The sequence below is a fragment of the Xenopus laevis genome, chromosome 6L (assembly GCF_017654675.1).
Source record: "Xenopus laevis strain J_2021 chromosome 6L, Xenopus_laevis_v10.1, whole genome shotgun sequence".
Taxonomy (NCBI): Eukaryota; Metazoa; Chordata; class Amphibia; order Anura; family Pipidae; genus Xenopus; species Xenopus laevis.
Window position 1 is genome coordinate 90,396,045 of NC_054381.1, and position 17,207 is coordinate 90,413,251.

General features: G+C 37.6%; 1 protein-coding gene across 3 annotated transcripts in view; it reads right to left on the reverse strand.

The window, feature by feature from the left end:
* kdsr.L (3-ketodihydrosphingosine reductase L homeolog) overlaps positions 1-16,010 on the reverse strand; it is a 33,836-nt gene extending 17,826 nt beyond the window's left edge. The window contains exons 1-5 of one of the 3 annotated variants that reach the window (XM_018266412.2): positions 15,865-16,010; positions 15,460-15,592; positions 8,769-8,858; positions 1,144-1,200; positions 471-536 (exon numbers count right to left, since the gene is read on the reverse strand). In XM_018266412.2, coding sequence (XP_018121901.1) covers positions 471-536; positions 1,144-1,200; positions 8,769-8,858; positions 15,460-15,567 — 321 coding nt within the window. In that variant the 5' untranslated portion in view covers positions 15,568-15,592; positions 15,865-16,010. Of the gene's footprint in view, positions 1-470; positions 537-1,143; positions 1,201-8,768; positions 8,859-12,090; positions 12,599-15,459 lie in introns of those variants that run through there. The other 2 variants (XM_018266413.2, NM_001091235.1) reach the window with 2 other exon arrangements.
* Positions 16,011-17,207: the final 1,197 nt, after the last annotated feature.

The following is a 17,207-nucleotide window of genomic DNA, read 5'->3' on the forward strand; positions in this document are numbered from 1 at the left end:
TTTCAAGGGATAACCCTTTTTTTAACACAAATTCCCTTTCTGAGTTGCCTTGTGAGTTCTTGTCTAGTTAGATTTAATTTTCTTTTGTATAATGAATTCCTCTGCATTTAATATGTCTAAAAACTCAGACAGGAGGCTGGGTATGAAAGGATCATATCAATGCTTGTTATGAAAGAGGAGTGGGGCATAATCTTTGTGCTAGACTACAGTTTGTTGTACATTGTTTATTTAAATTCAGCTTCAGTAGTATATACTTCTTACTGCCTTTGGTTAGTTAAAGAGTGAAAGGAGATTAAATAAATAGCTACCTTTGTTTATGTGTAGAAAGGGAGAGAGTAGGTCTAGGAATTAAGATATACGCCCTCTAATATATGTTTGTACAGTAGTCAAAGAACTAAATGTGATATTTGCAAAAGCATATAAAATGGATTCTAACCTATTTAAATTGATTGTACCAGACCAGTTCTCACCTGTTTAATGACATTTTCCACTTGTCTGTAGTCTTTAGATATATCAACTGATATACATAGTACAACCTAGCAAGAAAATATGTTTTTCAGTTAATTACGTACAACATGAACATGCTGGAAAACTTGCATGAAAACATTGTTGGAGAGAATTCTAGGTCAACTACCCACAATACAAAGACAATGTGCTGTGCTTGCAGAAGCTGAATTGACAGCCAAGAAAAGTTTACATTTTGGGGTCCCTACAGGCCACATACTTGGCATTCGGACTGTTCATCAGAAGGAAATGAAACATGGTAATAGGTTATGCTTTTTGGATGAACCAAAAAGTGTTGGTGGGTGAGGCTTATATTTGTAGGAGGGACATATCTAAACATGACCCTGGCTAAACAACACAATGTTGTTCTTTTTTAATGAATTTAGGTTTCACAGTAGCTTTAAGGCCTGGTACTTGCTTTACATCACAGAAATACCCTTTACATGTAGCCACAGGTCCTAAGCATTTACAGATAACAAAATAAAAAGAAAAACTCTAGGGGCAGCCACTATTTCTAGTAACATTTCTCTTTTATCGGTTATGAGGAAGAAGGATATCTTTAGATAAAAAAGTTTTATATATGAACAGCATAAATTGAAGTATAGGCCCTTACATTTCAAACATATTCTAAAATCATACCTGTTTATCATTTACTGAATACTTTTCTATCTCTTTCTTGGCTTGTACCAGCTTGCCCTGTATATATTTAAAAAAAAAAAAACGTAGTTAGTGGATGATATACATTAACATGAATGTGTCTCAGTCTGATACATGGATTAAAGGAGAACTAAAGATGTAGGCTAGAAATGTTGTTCATTATGTTTTGGGCTTTTGTACGCAAGGCAAACACAGCCCTTTAGCAGGGGTAAGATCTGTGTCTCCAAAGATACCCCATTAGCTTCCCATCTTCTTTTCTGCTGATTCACTGCACATGCTCTGTGCTGCGATCAGTTACTGAGTTTAAGAACCGACACAAAATATACAGTACACATAGAATATAAATGTCACAATATAAGGCGGATTAGTAATTAATACAGGTAATGAATATATGGCATCACAGAAACCAGTGCAACTTGAATCAGGATTTAATAATCAGCCTTGTAGCATCAGCTTATATTAAAGGCCAACCTAATCTTCTGCTTGATCATTTGTGACAGCCCCTAAGCATAGTTTAAGGGCTTAAATCCCACCGAGCATGTGAGTCACTTTCCAAAATAGTGACTGGTACAATAAGTTGATTGTATAAAATAGGGAATTTGTTGCCATATTTATGTTTAGGGTTTAGTTATCCTTTAAGTAATTCAAGTTTTGGCAAACATGCAAAACACTGATTTAGAGTTCAGAACAGAGTTAAAAGTCCATCCCAACAACATAAACATCAACTAATTTTTAGTCAACAAAAAGTGCATCAGTATGGATAAATAAATAAATGAATTATTGGTCCCAAAAAGCTAACAACTCACCGCATAAAGGAAGAGGCCCAGGTACACAGCCCTGAGCCTTCAGCAAGGGGAGCAGATGAAACCAGAGAATATTGTAGAACAGGCACTAAAAATAAAGGCTTTCTTCCACCAGGCGAGTAAAAGCAGGTACAAAAAGTTTATTATGTTTGAATATTATAAACTTTTTCTGCTTCCTTTTACTCGCCTGGTGGAGGAATGACTTTATTTTGAGTGCCTGCTCTACAATATTACCTAAAAAGTGCATGTGTATCAAAACTAAACTACATACTAATACAGCACATTAATGAAGTGGCAAGGAAAGGTTTGGTTGTAGATAGCATCGATAAAAGGGAAAGTTAAAAAAAAAAGTAAATGCTGCTTTGTATGTAAATATAGATTATCTTACATGTATTTTAACAAAAAGTAATGTAAGCATAACATTTTTTTCTGTATATCTGTATGTCTGACAATAAACTACTTAGATTTGTAGAGAAGCACCCTCTAGTCTTGGCCACTAAAAATGCTTTTGTATGAGAAATTACTCAACCAAGGAAAGCAAAATGGCATCTCTGAACACAGTATTTTAATAAGCTAAACTTACTGGGGTTCATTAACAAGCCTTTGACTGTATCACTAACAGCCAATGATACCCATGAATGCCAGATGCTAATTGTTTATGTTTTCAGATATCCTGTAGGATATGCTCTAGCTCTGGATAAGGTTTAAATAAAACATGTTCCTTTCATGTTCAATAAGAATATTTTTTTTGGGATTTACAACTCCTAGTGATTAGGGGCTGCTTTTGTTGGTTAGATGCAAACAGTATTCTATTTTAAGTGTTACACTCCTCCACTAAGCCCAACATGAATGATAGAACTACTTCTCCCTGCTCAACCAGTTTTGGATATAACTGCCGCAAGGCTGGGGGTGGAAGACACCTTCATACATATTACAGAACTGTGCATCACCTTAGGGTCATAACTTAGGATCACTCAAGCCTATTCATCATTTTCCTGTTTAAATACTAAAATACTAGGCTTATGATACAGGGAGCATTTAACAAGAGCATTTTGGCATTTAGCATTGGCTGAAAAGTCACAGCAATGGCCTGTCAAGAGATTAGGTGCCAGGGGGTGCTTTCAGGCACTTCTCTTGCTGAAACGAGTCAGCCAGAAAATTCTTGAAATGTCTTTATCCTTAAACACATTGTCTTGCAGTATTTGCTCAAAATTTCTGCACATCTACATTAATTAAAATGTGCCTTATGGTGGCCTGATTAGCATGAAAAATGGTAGAATGCTTGCATGCTTGGATTAACCTAGAAATGAGCAGTAATCTAAAAATATTTTGAACATGGGAGAAGTTTTAAAAAAAATCATGTTCCAAATCTATATATGGCCACTATACTGCCATTTCTTGAAGAGACTTAACTGAAACATCACACGGTAAAGATAAAAGTTTAGCTATTGTGTCACTTGCAATGACTAGCAGTTCAGTTATCTGTCATGGTCAATAGCCATTCTTATTTAATGGCCAGCAAGACAACAGTCAAAATATCTATAAGAATCCATCCTTCATTATAATGTGACAAATACACTGCAATGCAACAAATTACCACAGTTCTGATTTCTGCTGCAAATATACCAATGAAGCTAGAAATAAAATTGGAAGGCATAAAAAGACAGAAAAGTCAGACGTATCATTCCTGCTTTACTTAAAAAAAGAAAGCTACAGCCCTTATTGCCACAATTATAATTTTAATATAAATAAAGCCTTGTAATTCATTCACACCCCTTATAATTTAGCAAGGATAAAACTAACTTTGAGATTCTTAGGTACTTTTCAATGAGGCAAACATACCTATATTCAGTTGTGGGTAAGACAGCTGCGGGCATAACAGAATTTCATATAGAGGGAAATCAACCTTTATATGAAAAGTTCACATACTCCACTTTCTTTCTTAACAAACTTACCACCGTCTTACCACCGTGACATATGAACTCACGTGTTGTTCTTAATATTGCAATGTTAGGGTTAGGAGGTACCATTATTTGTGCTAGAGAAAATTGGGATTTGTGACACAACCCTACCTAATGGCATACACCGTGTTATCTCTGAAGGTGTAGAAAATGCAGGTACTGGCCAATATCACCAGTGTATGCAGCGATATCAATGGAAATTTTCCTTTTACTGTATACAAGGAGTAGACACTTAAGGCTGATGCCAGAAGTGGTTGTTTATACACATGATGAGAAATATCAAATTGGCTCACTCCTATTCATGCAATGACAGGCCCTGTGTAAGCCTGGGTACAGACACATGAGACAGATTCCGGTTTGAATACGCATTGCATTTACGCACTGCAATCTACTCTATGGGAAGGTCTTTCTAACAAATTTCTGATTGAAGGAAAATCGTTCAATCGATGGATTAAAATCCTTCGATCGTACGAATTGCGGTAAATCCTTTGACTTCAATATTCGAAGTCGAAGGATATAACTTCGACAGACGAATATCGAGGGTTAATTAACCCTCGATATTCGACCCTAAGTAAATGTGCCCCTATGTGTGCCAAGTTACTAAACGGCAGCTGTTTTAATGTCATAGTTTACATTATACCTTGTACGGGCTTCTGTTATAAAATGTTTCCTGGTTCAGTTGCTGGCTTTGGTGGGATGGAACCAGTAGTAGATTAATACCAACATGGACCCTTAGTAGTCCAGGATACATTTTTCCACGATTTCATACTCATGCCAAATTAAAAAAAATGATAATAATGAAATTGGAAAACACTGTAAAGCTCACAGTCATGTGAAGCCCCATAACATACTGAAAATTTAAAATCCTGGGTTGTATTCCCAACCCTGATAATTACATTGTGCCCTTGAGAGACTATTCTAGAGAAGGTCTAAATGTGTGCCATCTCTTAAACATGAAATTGAGCCAAAAGTCTCACTTCAATATTCAAAATGTGTATGTCCTATATTTAATTTCTTCAGCAATTTGTGTCTTTGTGGAGGACCTTTAAAGACAAAAAGCACTCGTGTCTCTCAATGCCTGCTAAGAATATCCCTTTTCAATTTACAAGATTCCCCACCAATTATATTTATGTGAGCTGCACAAAATGAACAGGGAAATAAAGCAAGAGTGCAGCAATTCCTGCAGTACTTCAGGGAAATTGACTTGTTGATTAGTTTTATGAGAACATCACTTACCCTAAAAAAGACAGGGCATAAAGGATTGGTTTAATTAAGCTTTCGTGATCTCACTGTCCTTCCAACCTTTTTTTTAATGAAATAAATTAGTAATTATGCTAGTTTGGGACTTTATAATTATAACAAGCAGGCAGGAGCCATTTTGTGGACACTGCTATTAAGGCAAAGCTTGAATCATCTAAGAATTTTGTTTGTGTACCAGAATGGGGGACCTGATGTCTATCCCCATGCACTGGTTACACAATTAAAGGAACAGTAACGTCAAAAAATAAAAGTTTTTTTTGTGTTACTGTTCCTTTAAATGGTGAAGAGAACAGTGCAATGTGGGGAGTGCAGTTACATCTAGGAAGTGCCGAATGGAAAGTGAAAGTAGTTGCCTGCGTCTATGACAAAGGCAATATTATTTGATTGACAGCTGAGATTTTTCAATGAGTTTAAAACATCTATGAATGCTTTAATAAAAAATAGAGTTTGGATTTCATATTTATTTTGAAAAGGACTTTTATTATACAGCTTTTTATGTCTGGGTTTCAGGTCCACTTTAACTCTGCAGATGGTAAATACAGTGTTAGGTACTGAACATGTCCACTAGATAATATCCACAAAGATAAAGAGGAGCATGTCTACACAGTGAATACAATTTACTTCATTATATATATATCTTGTGTCTGCTGACCTGGAATCCACATCTTAGGCCGTCTAATGAAATGATCCATTGAATGCTTTGTCTGTGTTTCTAACCCTTTTAGAGTTGTGTATTGCCATTTATATCATTCACACGTCACTGAGATAAATGATCCTTAAGGAACATGCTATAAATAGGCAAATTCTGCTGGAGCAGACATTTTACAATAATTAGGATTCTCCATGGTTATCTGTGTTAGATGAGATATGCTGTTTTTTGCCCAATAAACAATGATGTACAGCTTGGCATCTCATTAGCCAAAAGCAATTATCAGTCAAGTGGGATGACTTCATTGCCAACTTTCTTTAAAATAGAACACATGCAACTTTAAAGAACTTGAAAAGAGAAGTTTACAGGGTTTATTTATGATGCATAGCCCTATGGACCCCTTTAAACAAAATCACATGGAATCATAGGGGCACATTTACTTAGCTCGAGTGAAGGAATAGACTAAAAAATACTTCTAATTTCGATGTATTTTTTTGGCTACTTAGACCATTGGCTATGACTTCGAAACGAACGATTCGAACTAAAAATCGTTCGACTATTCGACCATTAGATAGTCGAAGTACTGTCTCTTTAAAAAAAAACGCGACCACCTACTTCGCCACCTAAAACCTATCGAGCATCAATGTAAGCCTATGGGGAAGGTCCCCATAGGCTTTCCTAGCTGTTTTTGATCAACGGAAAATCGTTCAATCGATGGATTAAAATCAATCGAATTTTCCTTTGATCGTACTAAATGCGGTAAATCCTTCGACTTCGATATTCAAAGTCACAGGATTTTACTTCGACAGTCGAATATCGAGGGTTGATTAACCCTCGATATTCAACCCTAAGTAAATGTGCCCCATAGTGTATGATGTATTATTAATATGTATTTAAAGGGGAACTCTGGCTTCCAAAGCAAAAATTATGATAAAGAGGCCCACATAACACAGAAAACCCTAATATACCCATCAAAGTTACCTGTTTCTTGAAAAAGTATGAATAAATGCCATTTTCTATGCTTAAATCAAGCTGATTAACAGTTCTTCTCATTCTGCATGATCTGAAATCCTGGCAGGGAAGGAGGGACTAAACACTGATGTTACAAATTGTAACAACTTCTCCACAGCTTACAGACAGCATGCCGGAACTACATAACCCACAATGCACTGCAATGTTCCTTTCCTTATTGAAATCACGTGTGAAGGGAATTGTGGAGTTTGGAGGATGCAGGTTAAGGACAGATGGCTGCTGATACAAAGTAACAGTAGTCAGCCAGCTCAGCAAAGTAGTCAAGACAGATCAGCAGGCGAGCAGAGGGGCTAGGCTTAGGGAACTGCTTCAAACCATTAAATATCATGAAAAGTCTGCATATTTTTTAATTAATGTATATTGCAAAGTTGCTTGAAATTATGTTTACTTTTCAAAAAGCTTAAGTTGTTTTTGTGTGGAGTTCCCTTTTAACATTGGCCACAGTACAAAATTTGTTCCTTGATCCGTTGTCATAGTGAATAATCCCATGTGTCAAGTAAAGCTTCATAAAGTTGACAAACTATTCCCATTCCAAAGATTTTATTCTGAGAAAATGGTATTTATAATATTTAAAGCTACTTTATGTATTTTTAACCCAAACAATATGTTTTAAATATAAAACTAACTTTTAAATATGACATATAAAGTTATAAATAAAAGCACAGCTATGTTGCTACTATAGAGCCAAATATACTTCTTAGCAACATATTTTTATTATTTTTTTCTGCAGTGGTTTAAAACAAAAAGCCTGATCTGTCCACAAGAGAGATGCTTGCTCAAGAACAGACAGCATTTCTATATACTGCTACATGTAAATGAGCAGACATGTTTTTGTCTTTTGCTGTACATTAGCAAAATGACTATATTTTGATGTTGGACTTTTTGACAGGAGCTTGCAGTGAAAAAACATTTTTTTCTACAATCTTTACAAAATTACATTTCTGTAAAAGCTACAAACAATTAAAATAGCCCTCCAACAATTGTATAATCCTCACCCTGATAAACTGCAAAGCTTTCCACAAACTTCCGAAGATTTTGGCATAGCCTGAAAGTGTGTGGTTCTGATCAGGCAGAACCACATCAGGATATTGCACTGCCCCTGAATTGTACGGATTACCTCTTGGGGTATTGCCTAAACAGGAAGTGATGCCACTGCAGTAGATGAATCAAGCAGATATAAAAGAATTCTTAAAGGAGAAGGAAAGGTTAAAACTAAGTAAGCCTTATCAGAAAGGTCCATCTAAATATACCAGTAAACCCCCAAAGTAATGTTGCTCTGAGTCCCCTGTCAAAAGAAATACTGCATTTCTTTCCTTCTATTGTGTACACATGGGCTTCTGTGTCAGACTTCCTGTTTTCAGCTTAAACCTCATTGCCCTGGGCAAGAGCATGCTCAGTTTGCTCCTCTCCCCCCACTCCTCCTTTCTCTACTGTAATCTGAGCCCAGAGCAGGGAGAGACTCAGGCAGGAAGTGATGTCACACCATGTTAATACTGCAGCTCCTATTCTAAACAAACAGAGAGTTTCTAGAGCTTTTTACTCAGGTATGGTAAAACATTCTACAGAATGAATATAGCATTCTAGGTTGCACTATTGCAGCTAATCTATTGGCAATAAAATGCCTCCGTAGCTTTCCTTCTCCTTTAAAACATTTTTCAAACTATAGAGGCATGCACCTTACCAGAGTACGCAAGCAGTGTGCCTACAGAGTGCTTTTCCATATAAAACAGAAACCCTTTATGGGTATTTCATAAATACCCGATCCAGAACTCAGGCTTTGATTCCAACCAGGACACCAACTTAAGGAGTTTGTATGTTCTCAATATCTAATATCTCATCTCTGTAAAGAACTGTGGAATATGGTGGATAGTATGGAATATAAAAGATAATAAAAGTAAATACCTCATCTCGCGCAACCAGAGTTATAAAGGCACCTTGTTTAAAGCATTCGATCGCAACACACTTCCCAATGCCACTGGATCCTCCAGTCACCTTCAGAGGAGAAATGGATAAAAGAAAATATTTTACATGAAAAACAGCAAACAATACTAGGAAAATAATATTTAAGTAAATCTAGCATCTGCATCCCATTTAAAGACACTTTGCATTTATACTGAAAAAATTCTTTCTACAAGTACTAGTCATTCCATACTTTTGATCATCCTGACATCCAGTTAAAAAAGTCACATTTCTCCTGCAAACCAAAAGTTGGGATTAGTATGCAAGCTGCACTTGTCAATGGTATCCCTATTGTATTTGTATATGCCACAGAGACATGAAGAGGTGTTCTGCTGGCTAACGACCACTGCCCTGTCACTACTTATAATGTTAAAAATCAATTAAAAGCAACCTGCCACTTTTCGTTGATTAATATGACAAGCTGTGACAAGTGGACAGGGACATTATGCTGCTTCTCCCATAGGCAGCAACAGGAACTTTACTCATTTTGATAAATATGCTGGAGAAATATCTTCATTCCTGGCACTAATTTATCAGACAAAGGCTTTGATTATTACCTTAAGTACAGTTTAAGATTATTGTACATAAACAGCTCCTTCACTGAACAACATGACCCAAAGAATATATTATATTTGAGGGTAACCAGTGGGCTAAAAGAGACCGCTTTACTTGCACACTTAATTTTATGCCTGCACAGCATGGTTATATGGAAATGGATTTGGAAATCATGAGATAATTGGGAGAATTAGAAGAAATAACACAACTCTACATATATGTATCTTCTACAAATGCCATAGGATAGAGCCATTTGTAAAGACAATATAACTTTTTTGCTTTTGACTTTCCAGCTGCGATGAAATTTCTCCTCCCATTACTAATATGGGAAAGTGCAGTTCCAAACCAGCTGGAGATTGAGAGGTTCCTTGCTATATGAGGATATTATGAGATTTTGGATATAAAAAAATATAAAAACACACTCCATGATAAATATATGGTCTTTAGCTTATAATAAAATTTGCTGAAGTGGCCATTCTCAGTTTATACATGTCTCGTTGATGCATAAGAACCACAAACTCAGCAAAAAACTACAGGAGATGTTTACATCTATCTCTGGGACACAGTGATATGGATAAAACCTGAAGGGGACAGTGTGTCATGGAAGATGAAACAGCTGGACATTGAGAAACAAATCCAGCTGAAACTCTCTTTCTCTGGCTGAAAAACATTTAAAAGTTTATTTAAAAATACATACGGTATGTAAATAAAAAAAGATAATATTTGTGATGCTATAAGGATTATACCGATATTACGGAACATATAGATCTCTTTTATTCTAAGATTTCCTTTGGGTAATAAAATAAAGCCAGCCAGAAATTATTAACAAGAAACAAACAAGCACAGTCTGTGTGAGGTCTGTCTCCTATCTGAGCATGGTTGCATTCAGTTATATGATACTAACACACACCTACATATTATACATACACACACACAGGTATAGGATCCCTTTTCCGGAAACCCGATATCCAGAAAGCTCCGAATTACTGAATGGCTGTCTCCAATAGACTCCATTTTATCAAAATAATCCGAAATTTTAAAAATGATTTCCTTTTCCTCTTTAATAATAAGACTGCACTCTGGTATAGCTTCTCCAGCTGGGGTGCACGGTTAAAGTATATGTATTTGTATTCTCTGAAGAACCAGCACTCCCATATATAAAAAATATCTTTTTATTTCTGTTAAATTCCAACGTTTCAGTCTTTCTCCTTTTTCCTTGAGAAAGGTCCCAACAGGGACCGAAACGTTGGAATGTAACAGAAATAAAAACAGATATTTTTTTTATATATGGGAGTGCTGGTTCTTCAGAGAATACAAATATATATATATACATATATACACACACACACACATTATATACAGGCATGGGACCTATTGTCCAGAATGCTCGGGACCTGGAGCTTTCCGGATAACGGATCTTTCCGTAATTTGGATCTTCGTAACTGAAGTCTATTAGATAATCATGTAAACATTAAATAACCCCAATAGGCTGGCTTTGCTTCTAATAAGGATTTATTATATCTTAGTTTGGATGATCAAGTACAAGGTACTGTTTTATTATTACAGAGAAAAAGGAAATCATTTTTAAAAATTTGGATTATCTAACTGCATGTGCTTTCAAATTTCATCATAGGCCACTCAGACTAGAATTTTCAACATGATAAATCAAATTTAGGATCCAAACATTTGGGTCCAATTTCAATCAGACTTCAGGCTATTTTAGTGACAATTATTTATTTAGAGGACATATGTTGCCATATGAGGCAGTGAAACTTATTTTACAGCAGCAGGACTATTTATGAAAAATATTCACTCTTTATTTACCTTACTTGTCTACTTGGCAGGACTTAAAAATACAATATCACAGGGTGCTTAAGTTATTTGTGGGGTGGGCCATAGTGATGTGCGGGTTGATTTTTTACCAATCTGCATCTGACCATAACCTGCCCATTTCCAACCTGACCCGCTGCCTCAATATGTGCTGGGATATAATATTCTGGCATGTGATACATAATGTAAAATTATGAGAAGAGTTGAACAATATCAGGCATGTGTATAATGAGTGAGTTAATCACTCATTATGTGCATTCATTAAGTCCCAACATGACCACCCACACTGGAAGCTCCTCCAGGTGCACGTGGCATTAGTGCATTTTCTCACCAAAACAGCATTGTTTCCCCAACCAGAGCGTAGGCTCTATTAATCCGTAGCTCTTGTAACACTTTTGTGACAATAGTTACCCAGTAGTAGGGTTGCCACCTTTCCTGGGAAAAAATACCACTCTTCCTGTATATTAATATTTTTTCCCTATTAATAACATTCGATCAACCATCATTACTGGCCAGGTGGCAACCCTACCCGGGGGCCCTCTGCTACATGAGTAAAAGGTGCATTTGGCCAGGGGCCAAATGCATAGGTGAAGTAGCCATCTACCTTTTAAATGCAATAATATTTGAATTAAATATCTGGCTTCCATCTAACCCACTATTTTCTATTGGAAAAGTGATTATTCTTGTATAAAGCAGAATATTTTCAATCAGTTGCAGGTAGAACAATAAAGGCAATAATGTAAAGCTACAACATAGACTGTTATTAAATGGATTCCTACTAAGATTTCAGCCATTCACTGATTCAACAAGCCTTGTTGTGCAAAGCACACTACCAGAGTCCATATGTTAACAAGCCTTATGCAAAGTCGGTGCCACTCACCACCACATGGGCTCCAGCCAGTTTGAGAGGCTTGGGACTGATGAGAGGGGACACCATATACAGCAGCAGCACAAATGCCACTAAAAAGGTGGCGGCCAGCAGCAGCATCACCGTCTGAGTAAAAAGCTCCAGCCTGATTAGAGGAGAGGGCAATTGGGGGTGGAAACGGTACCCAAAGTCAGACGGATAGTGGGTTATTCGTGAGAGCACTATAAGGACCGAACATGGACTAACAGGGATATATAACAAAATATGGCAACACAGCAAGGGGCAGCTGAACTTTGTTATTCTAATGAATACCACTCAGCTGTAAGGGAACTGAGAGGGACCAGACCAATGAGAGCTTAGACAATCTGGAAAAACAGAGTAGAGAAACAGCAAGGTCAGAGCATCGGGCTGCAATTCTGAGGTACACAATCCCAGTATCTACACCAAAAATATTTTTTCTCTGCAGCGACAACTCCACGGGACAGCGTGCACCTCTCCCAGCAAAGCTCCGTCTCTCAGCCGACACTTGCCCTTCCCTGCTCTTCCTGTTTATGTTTCACTTTATCACTGAACAAGAAGGTTCAGAATTGGAATTCCAGTTAGAGAGTAATCATTGCGCCCTCTTGTGGCAATACTACAAAGTACAATCCAAGCTGCCTGGTGCATTGTTATGCACAGCAGTCAACATCAGGATTTTGGGATTCAGGGAGGGCTGTAAAACCCCTAAATACATGATCTGTTTGAGGCCTCTGGAGGTTGGTAGTGACCCATTCCTTGTCACTATTAAAGGCTAAAAACATAGCTACAAGTATGGGACATTTGATCTAGAATACTGTAAAATACTGAATTTTTACCTAAAAGTCAGTATTGTCTGATTTTTATTTGGGGTATACTTACTATAATTGGGAAACAGCACAGGAGTGATAGATGTGAGCAGCAGAAAATTGTGTAAACATTGACATTTATTGCTATTATTATCGTTAGCTGCATTAAAGGGGTTGCTCACCTTTGAGTTAACTTTTAGTATGATGTAGAGAGCGATATTCTGTGACAATTTGCAATTGGTTTTCATGTTTTATAATTTGTGGTTTTTGAGTTATTTAGATTTTGATTCAGCCACTCTCTAGTTTGTAATTTCAGCAATTTGTCTGGCCCTGGACTAAATGTTGCTGCCTATCAAAAATTACATTGATGATGTTTCTTCACTTCACTGAAAAATAATGCATGGCACCTGCACAGGCACTAAACCTTGTATTGGATTAGTCAACTTTTTAGGGCTGTTTGTTTAGTAGATCAACATATGTGCCCAGTCTACTGAAAAGTGCTTTCCCTGCCATCTATTGGTGGAATCAGTTACTTTGAATTTATACAGTAAATAATCATTGACAGCCCATATCCATAAAACAATGGCACACATTCCATAACACATACAAAATAAGTAACTATTCAGAAAACCACTTTGCAAAGACACATGTAGATGTTGAACTTATCATTATATAAGGTGACCATTGTATCAGAAAACTTTTCGCTGAGCAGAAATGATTAGTTAATAAAGAGCACTGAGCCATACAGCATTGTGTGTGACATAGAGAATAAATGCAGCCAGTAATTTGAAAATATTTCAGTAATATTTTTCTACTTTTTCACTTTTGTTTGGCCACTGTAGGATGTTACACTATTCTGAGAGATAAATTTAATAAACATTAACTGAAACTAGAGTCTTTTGAAATACTATATTATATATATACTGAAGGCTCTGCTGCGGCTCTTGATCTTCACCCTGCTCCATTGATTTGAATCCGATCAGCCTGTGCATACACACACACACACACAGCAGAGTCTCAGTGATGCCTCCTTTTGCATATTTGGGGGGGGGGGGGGGGGGGGGGGTGTGTGTGTGTGTGTGTGTGTGTGTGTGTGTGTGTGTGTGTGTGTGTGTGTGTGTGTGTGTGTGTGTGTGTGTGTGTGTGTGTGTGTGTGTGTGTGTGTGTGTGTGTGTGTGTGTGTGTGTGTGTGTGTGTGTGTGTGTGTGTGTGTGTGTAAAAATTTGCAGGCCGAAAGCAGCAGAGCCTTCAACCTGTGTGCCCACTGCCTTTTTACTCACAAATACAAAGTATATGCCCAAGTGAAATGATCATTATAAGCCCATAAAGACGGTACAGATTGTACTTTTGATTAACAGCTGCTGGAAAGAAAGTTTGCATGAGCAGAGCATTATTCTTGGACCCCCTAAAAGTATTCTATTGCACTGCAGCAATCTATAAACATCCCTGGATTTATGAAGATTACATAGCTGCACTGGAGCAAGATTGATTTAGCAAATATTATTAAAGGTGCAGTAGTGTGTACCAACATGTATGTTTTCATTAACTAACATTGTGCTGTATCTCAGACAGCCTGCATTACAATACTTTGATAATATTATGAGGACCCACTCTAACAGGTTGTTTACATTTTCTTAAGGGATACGGATAATAATTTGGTGGTTAAAATAAATGATATTTTTAATATTTAGTCTGTTCTTGCCTCCATCTTGCCTCCATCCCCTCCTATTGTCAGTAGTGCACTGTACCACAAATGATTAGTGTTGAAGTTTAAAGGGCACCTATAATACCAATACTGTTTCACCCACCACATCTGTTGGATTATAGAGCCCACACTCTAGTTGGGGAAAACAATGCTATTTTGGCAAGAAAATGCTTCTAGGAAGTGCTATGTTAACGACACTGGTAGGGAGCTCCCAGTGCAGACAGTCATGTTGCGTCACACACATGCTTAAAATGAGTGAGTCTCCTGGCTTGTATAATATGTTCATACATGTGATGTACAATTATGAGAAGAGTACAACAATCTCAGGCATGTGTATAATGAGTCAGTTAATCACTCCTCATTGTGTGCATTCATAAAGTCCCAACACAAATTGGAAGCCTCTCCAGGTGGATGTGGCATTAGTGCATTTTCTAACCAAAATTGCATTGTTTTCCCCAACCGGCATGTAGGCTCTATTAATCCGCAGCTCTTGTAACACTTTTGCGACGATAGTTACCCAGGGGAACTCTGCTCAATGAGTAAAAGGTGCATTTGGTGAGGGCCCAAACGGACAGGTGAATGAGCCATCTACCCTTTAATTGCAATCACATTTGAATTAAATATCTCACTCCCATCTAAACCACTATTTTCTATTGGAAAAGTGATTATTCTTGTATAAAGCAGAATATTTTCAAGCAGTTGCAGGTAGAATAATGAAGGCAATAATGTGAAGCTACAACATAGACTGTTCTTAAATGGATTCCTACAACGATTCCTGCCATTCACTGATTCATAAACAGGCCTGAGTCCCTATGTCATGAACAAGCCTTATGCAAAGTACGTGCCACTCACCACCACGTGGGTTCCAGCCAGTTTGAGAGGCTTGGGACTGATGAGAGGGGACACCATATACAACAGCAACACAAATGCCACTAGGAAGGCAGCAGCCAGCAGCAGCATCACCGTCTGAGTAAAAAGCTCCAGCCTGAAGAGAGGAGAGGGCAAGTGGGGGTGGAAACGGGACCCAAAGTCTGATAGTGGGTTAATTCTGGAGAGCACTATAAGGACCGAACATAGACTAACAGGGATATAGAACAAAATATGCCAACACAGCAAGGGGCAGCTGAACTTTGTTATTCTAATGAACAACACTCAGCTGTAAGGGAAGCGAGAGGGACCAGACCGATGAGAGCTTAGAGCACTGTAATTGATATGAGCATTGAAACAGTCCGGTCAGAGCACTAAGGTACACAATACCGTATTACACCAACAAAAAATTCTGCAACGAGATACGAGAAGTGTCACGGGACAGCGTGCAGGCAGCTCTCTCAGCAAAGCTCCGTCTCTCAGCCGACACCTCCCCTTCTCTGCTCTTCCTGTTTATGTTTCACTTTCTCACTGAACGAGATTCAGAATTGGAATTGCATTTACAGAGGAATCATTGCGCCCTCTTGTGGTAATAAGTCACAGTGCAATCACAGCAGCCTAGTGCGTTGTTATGCACAGTAGTCAACGTCAGGATTTTGGGATTCACGGAGGGCTGTAAGGCCCCAAAATACATGATCTGTTCGAGGCCTCTAGAGGTCGGCAGCGACCCATTCCTTGTCAGCAAGTCACTATTAAAAACATATCTACAAGTATGGGACATAGGATCATCTAGAATGCTCCAGACCTGGAGGATAATTTGGATCTCTGTATCTTGTCTACTTGATAAAAAAATTAAAGGCAATACGTTTGTTCTACCTCCAATAAAGGATGAATTTTTTATTAGTTCAGATCATGTACAAGGTACGGTTTTATTATTACAAAGAAAAAAGAAACTATTTTTAAAAGTTAGTTATTTGATTATACCGGAACCTATGGGAGACAGCCTTCCTGAAATTCGGAGCTTTCTGGATAACGGGTTCCCAGAAAACAGATCCCATACCTGTACTATAAAACATAAAAAATTTACGACAAAAACTGGTCTGGGTGTCAGGGTCCATTTACCTATAAATGAGAAGCAACATATACATTTGAGGTTCTCTGCCATGTGCTAATGAGTGCAGTCTGCAGTTTTGGGGCCTTCCTGCTTCTGAGAGTGCACATAAGTCTGCTAAATTACTGGAGGCTTGGCGATGTGCCTTTTAGGTTTTTCTGTCACACAGAATATATGGGTTAGAAATAATACAGCATTTGCCCTGGAAAACAAATCACTTTAATCTTCATCCATTGTGTTTTGATGTACAGGTCTGAGATCTATTTGTCCCTCTGTAGCTAGACCGAATCCAGAAACCATAGATTTGGTATGCAAGCTTCAGAAGGGCCTATATGGACTTAAACACGCTGCCAGAGTCTTTTTACATGGAGGATTTTCCAGAAGCAAGGCAGATCCATGTCTTTACAGTAAGAAAGAAACCAACAGAAGGATATATGTATTGATCTATGTGGATGATGTGCTAGTATGTAATGAGCAAGAAGGGGACTGATGATATTGTTCAAAGACTAAAGGCAAACTTTGAAATTAAGGATTTGGGAAATGTCACATATTACCTTGGAATACAAATTGAGAGATGAGGATGGAAGTTTCCTACTTAATCAGAAAGATAAAATTCAAGAAC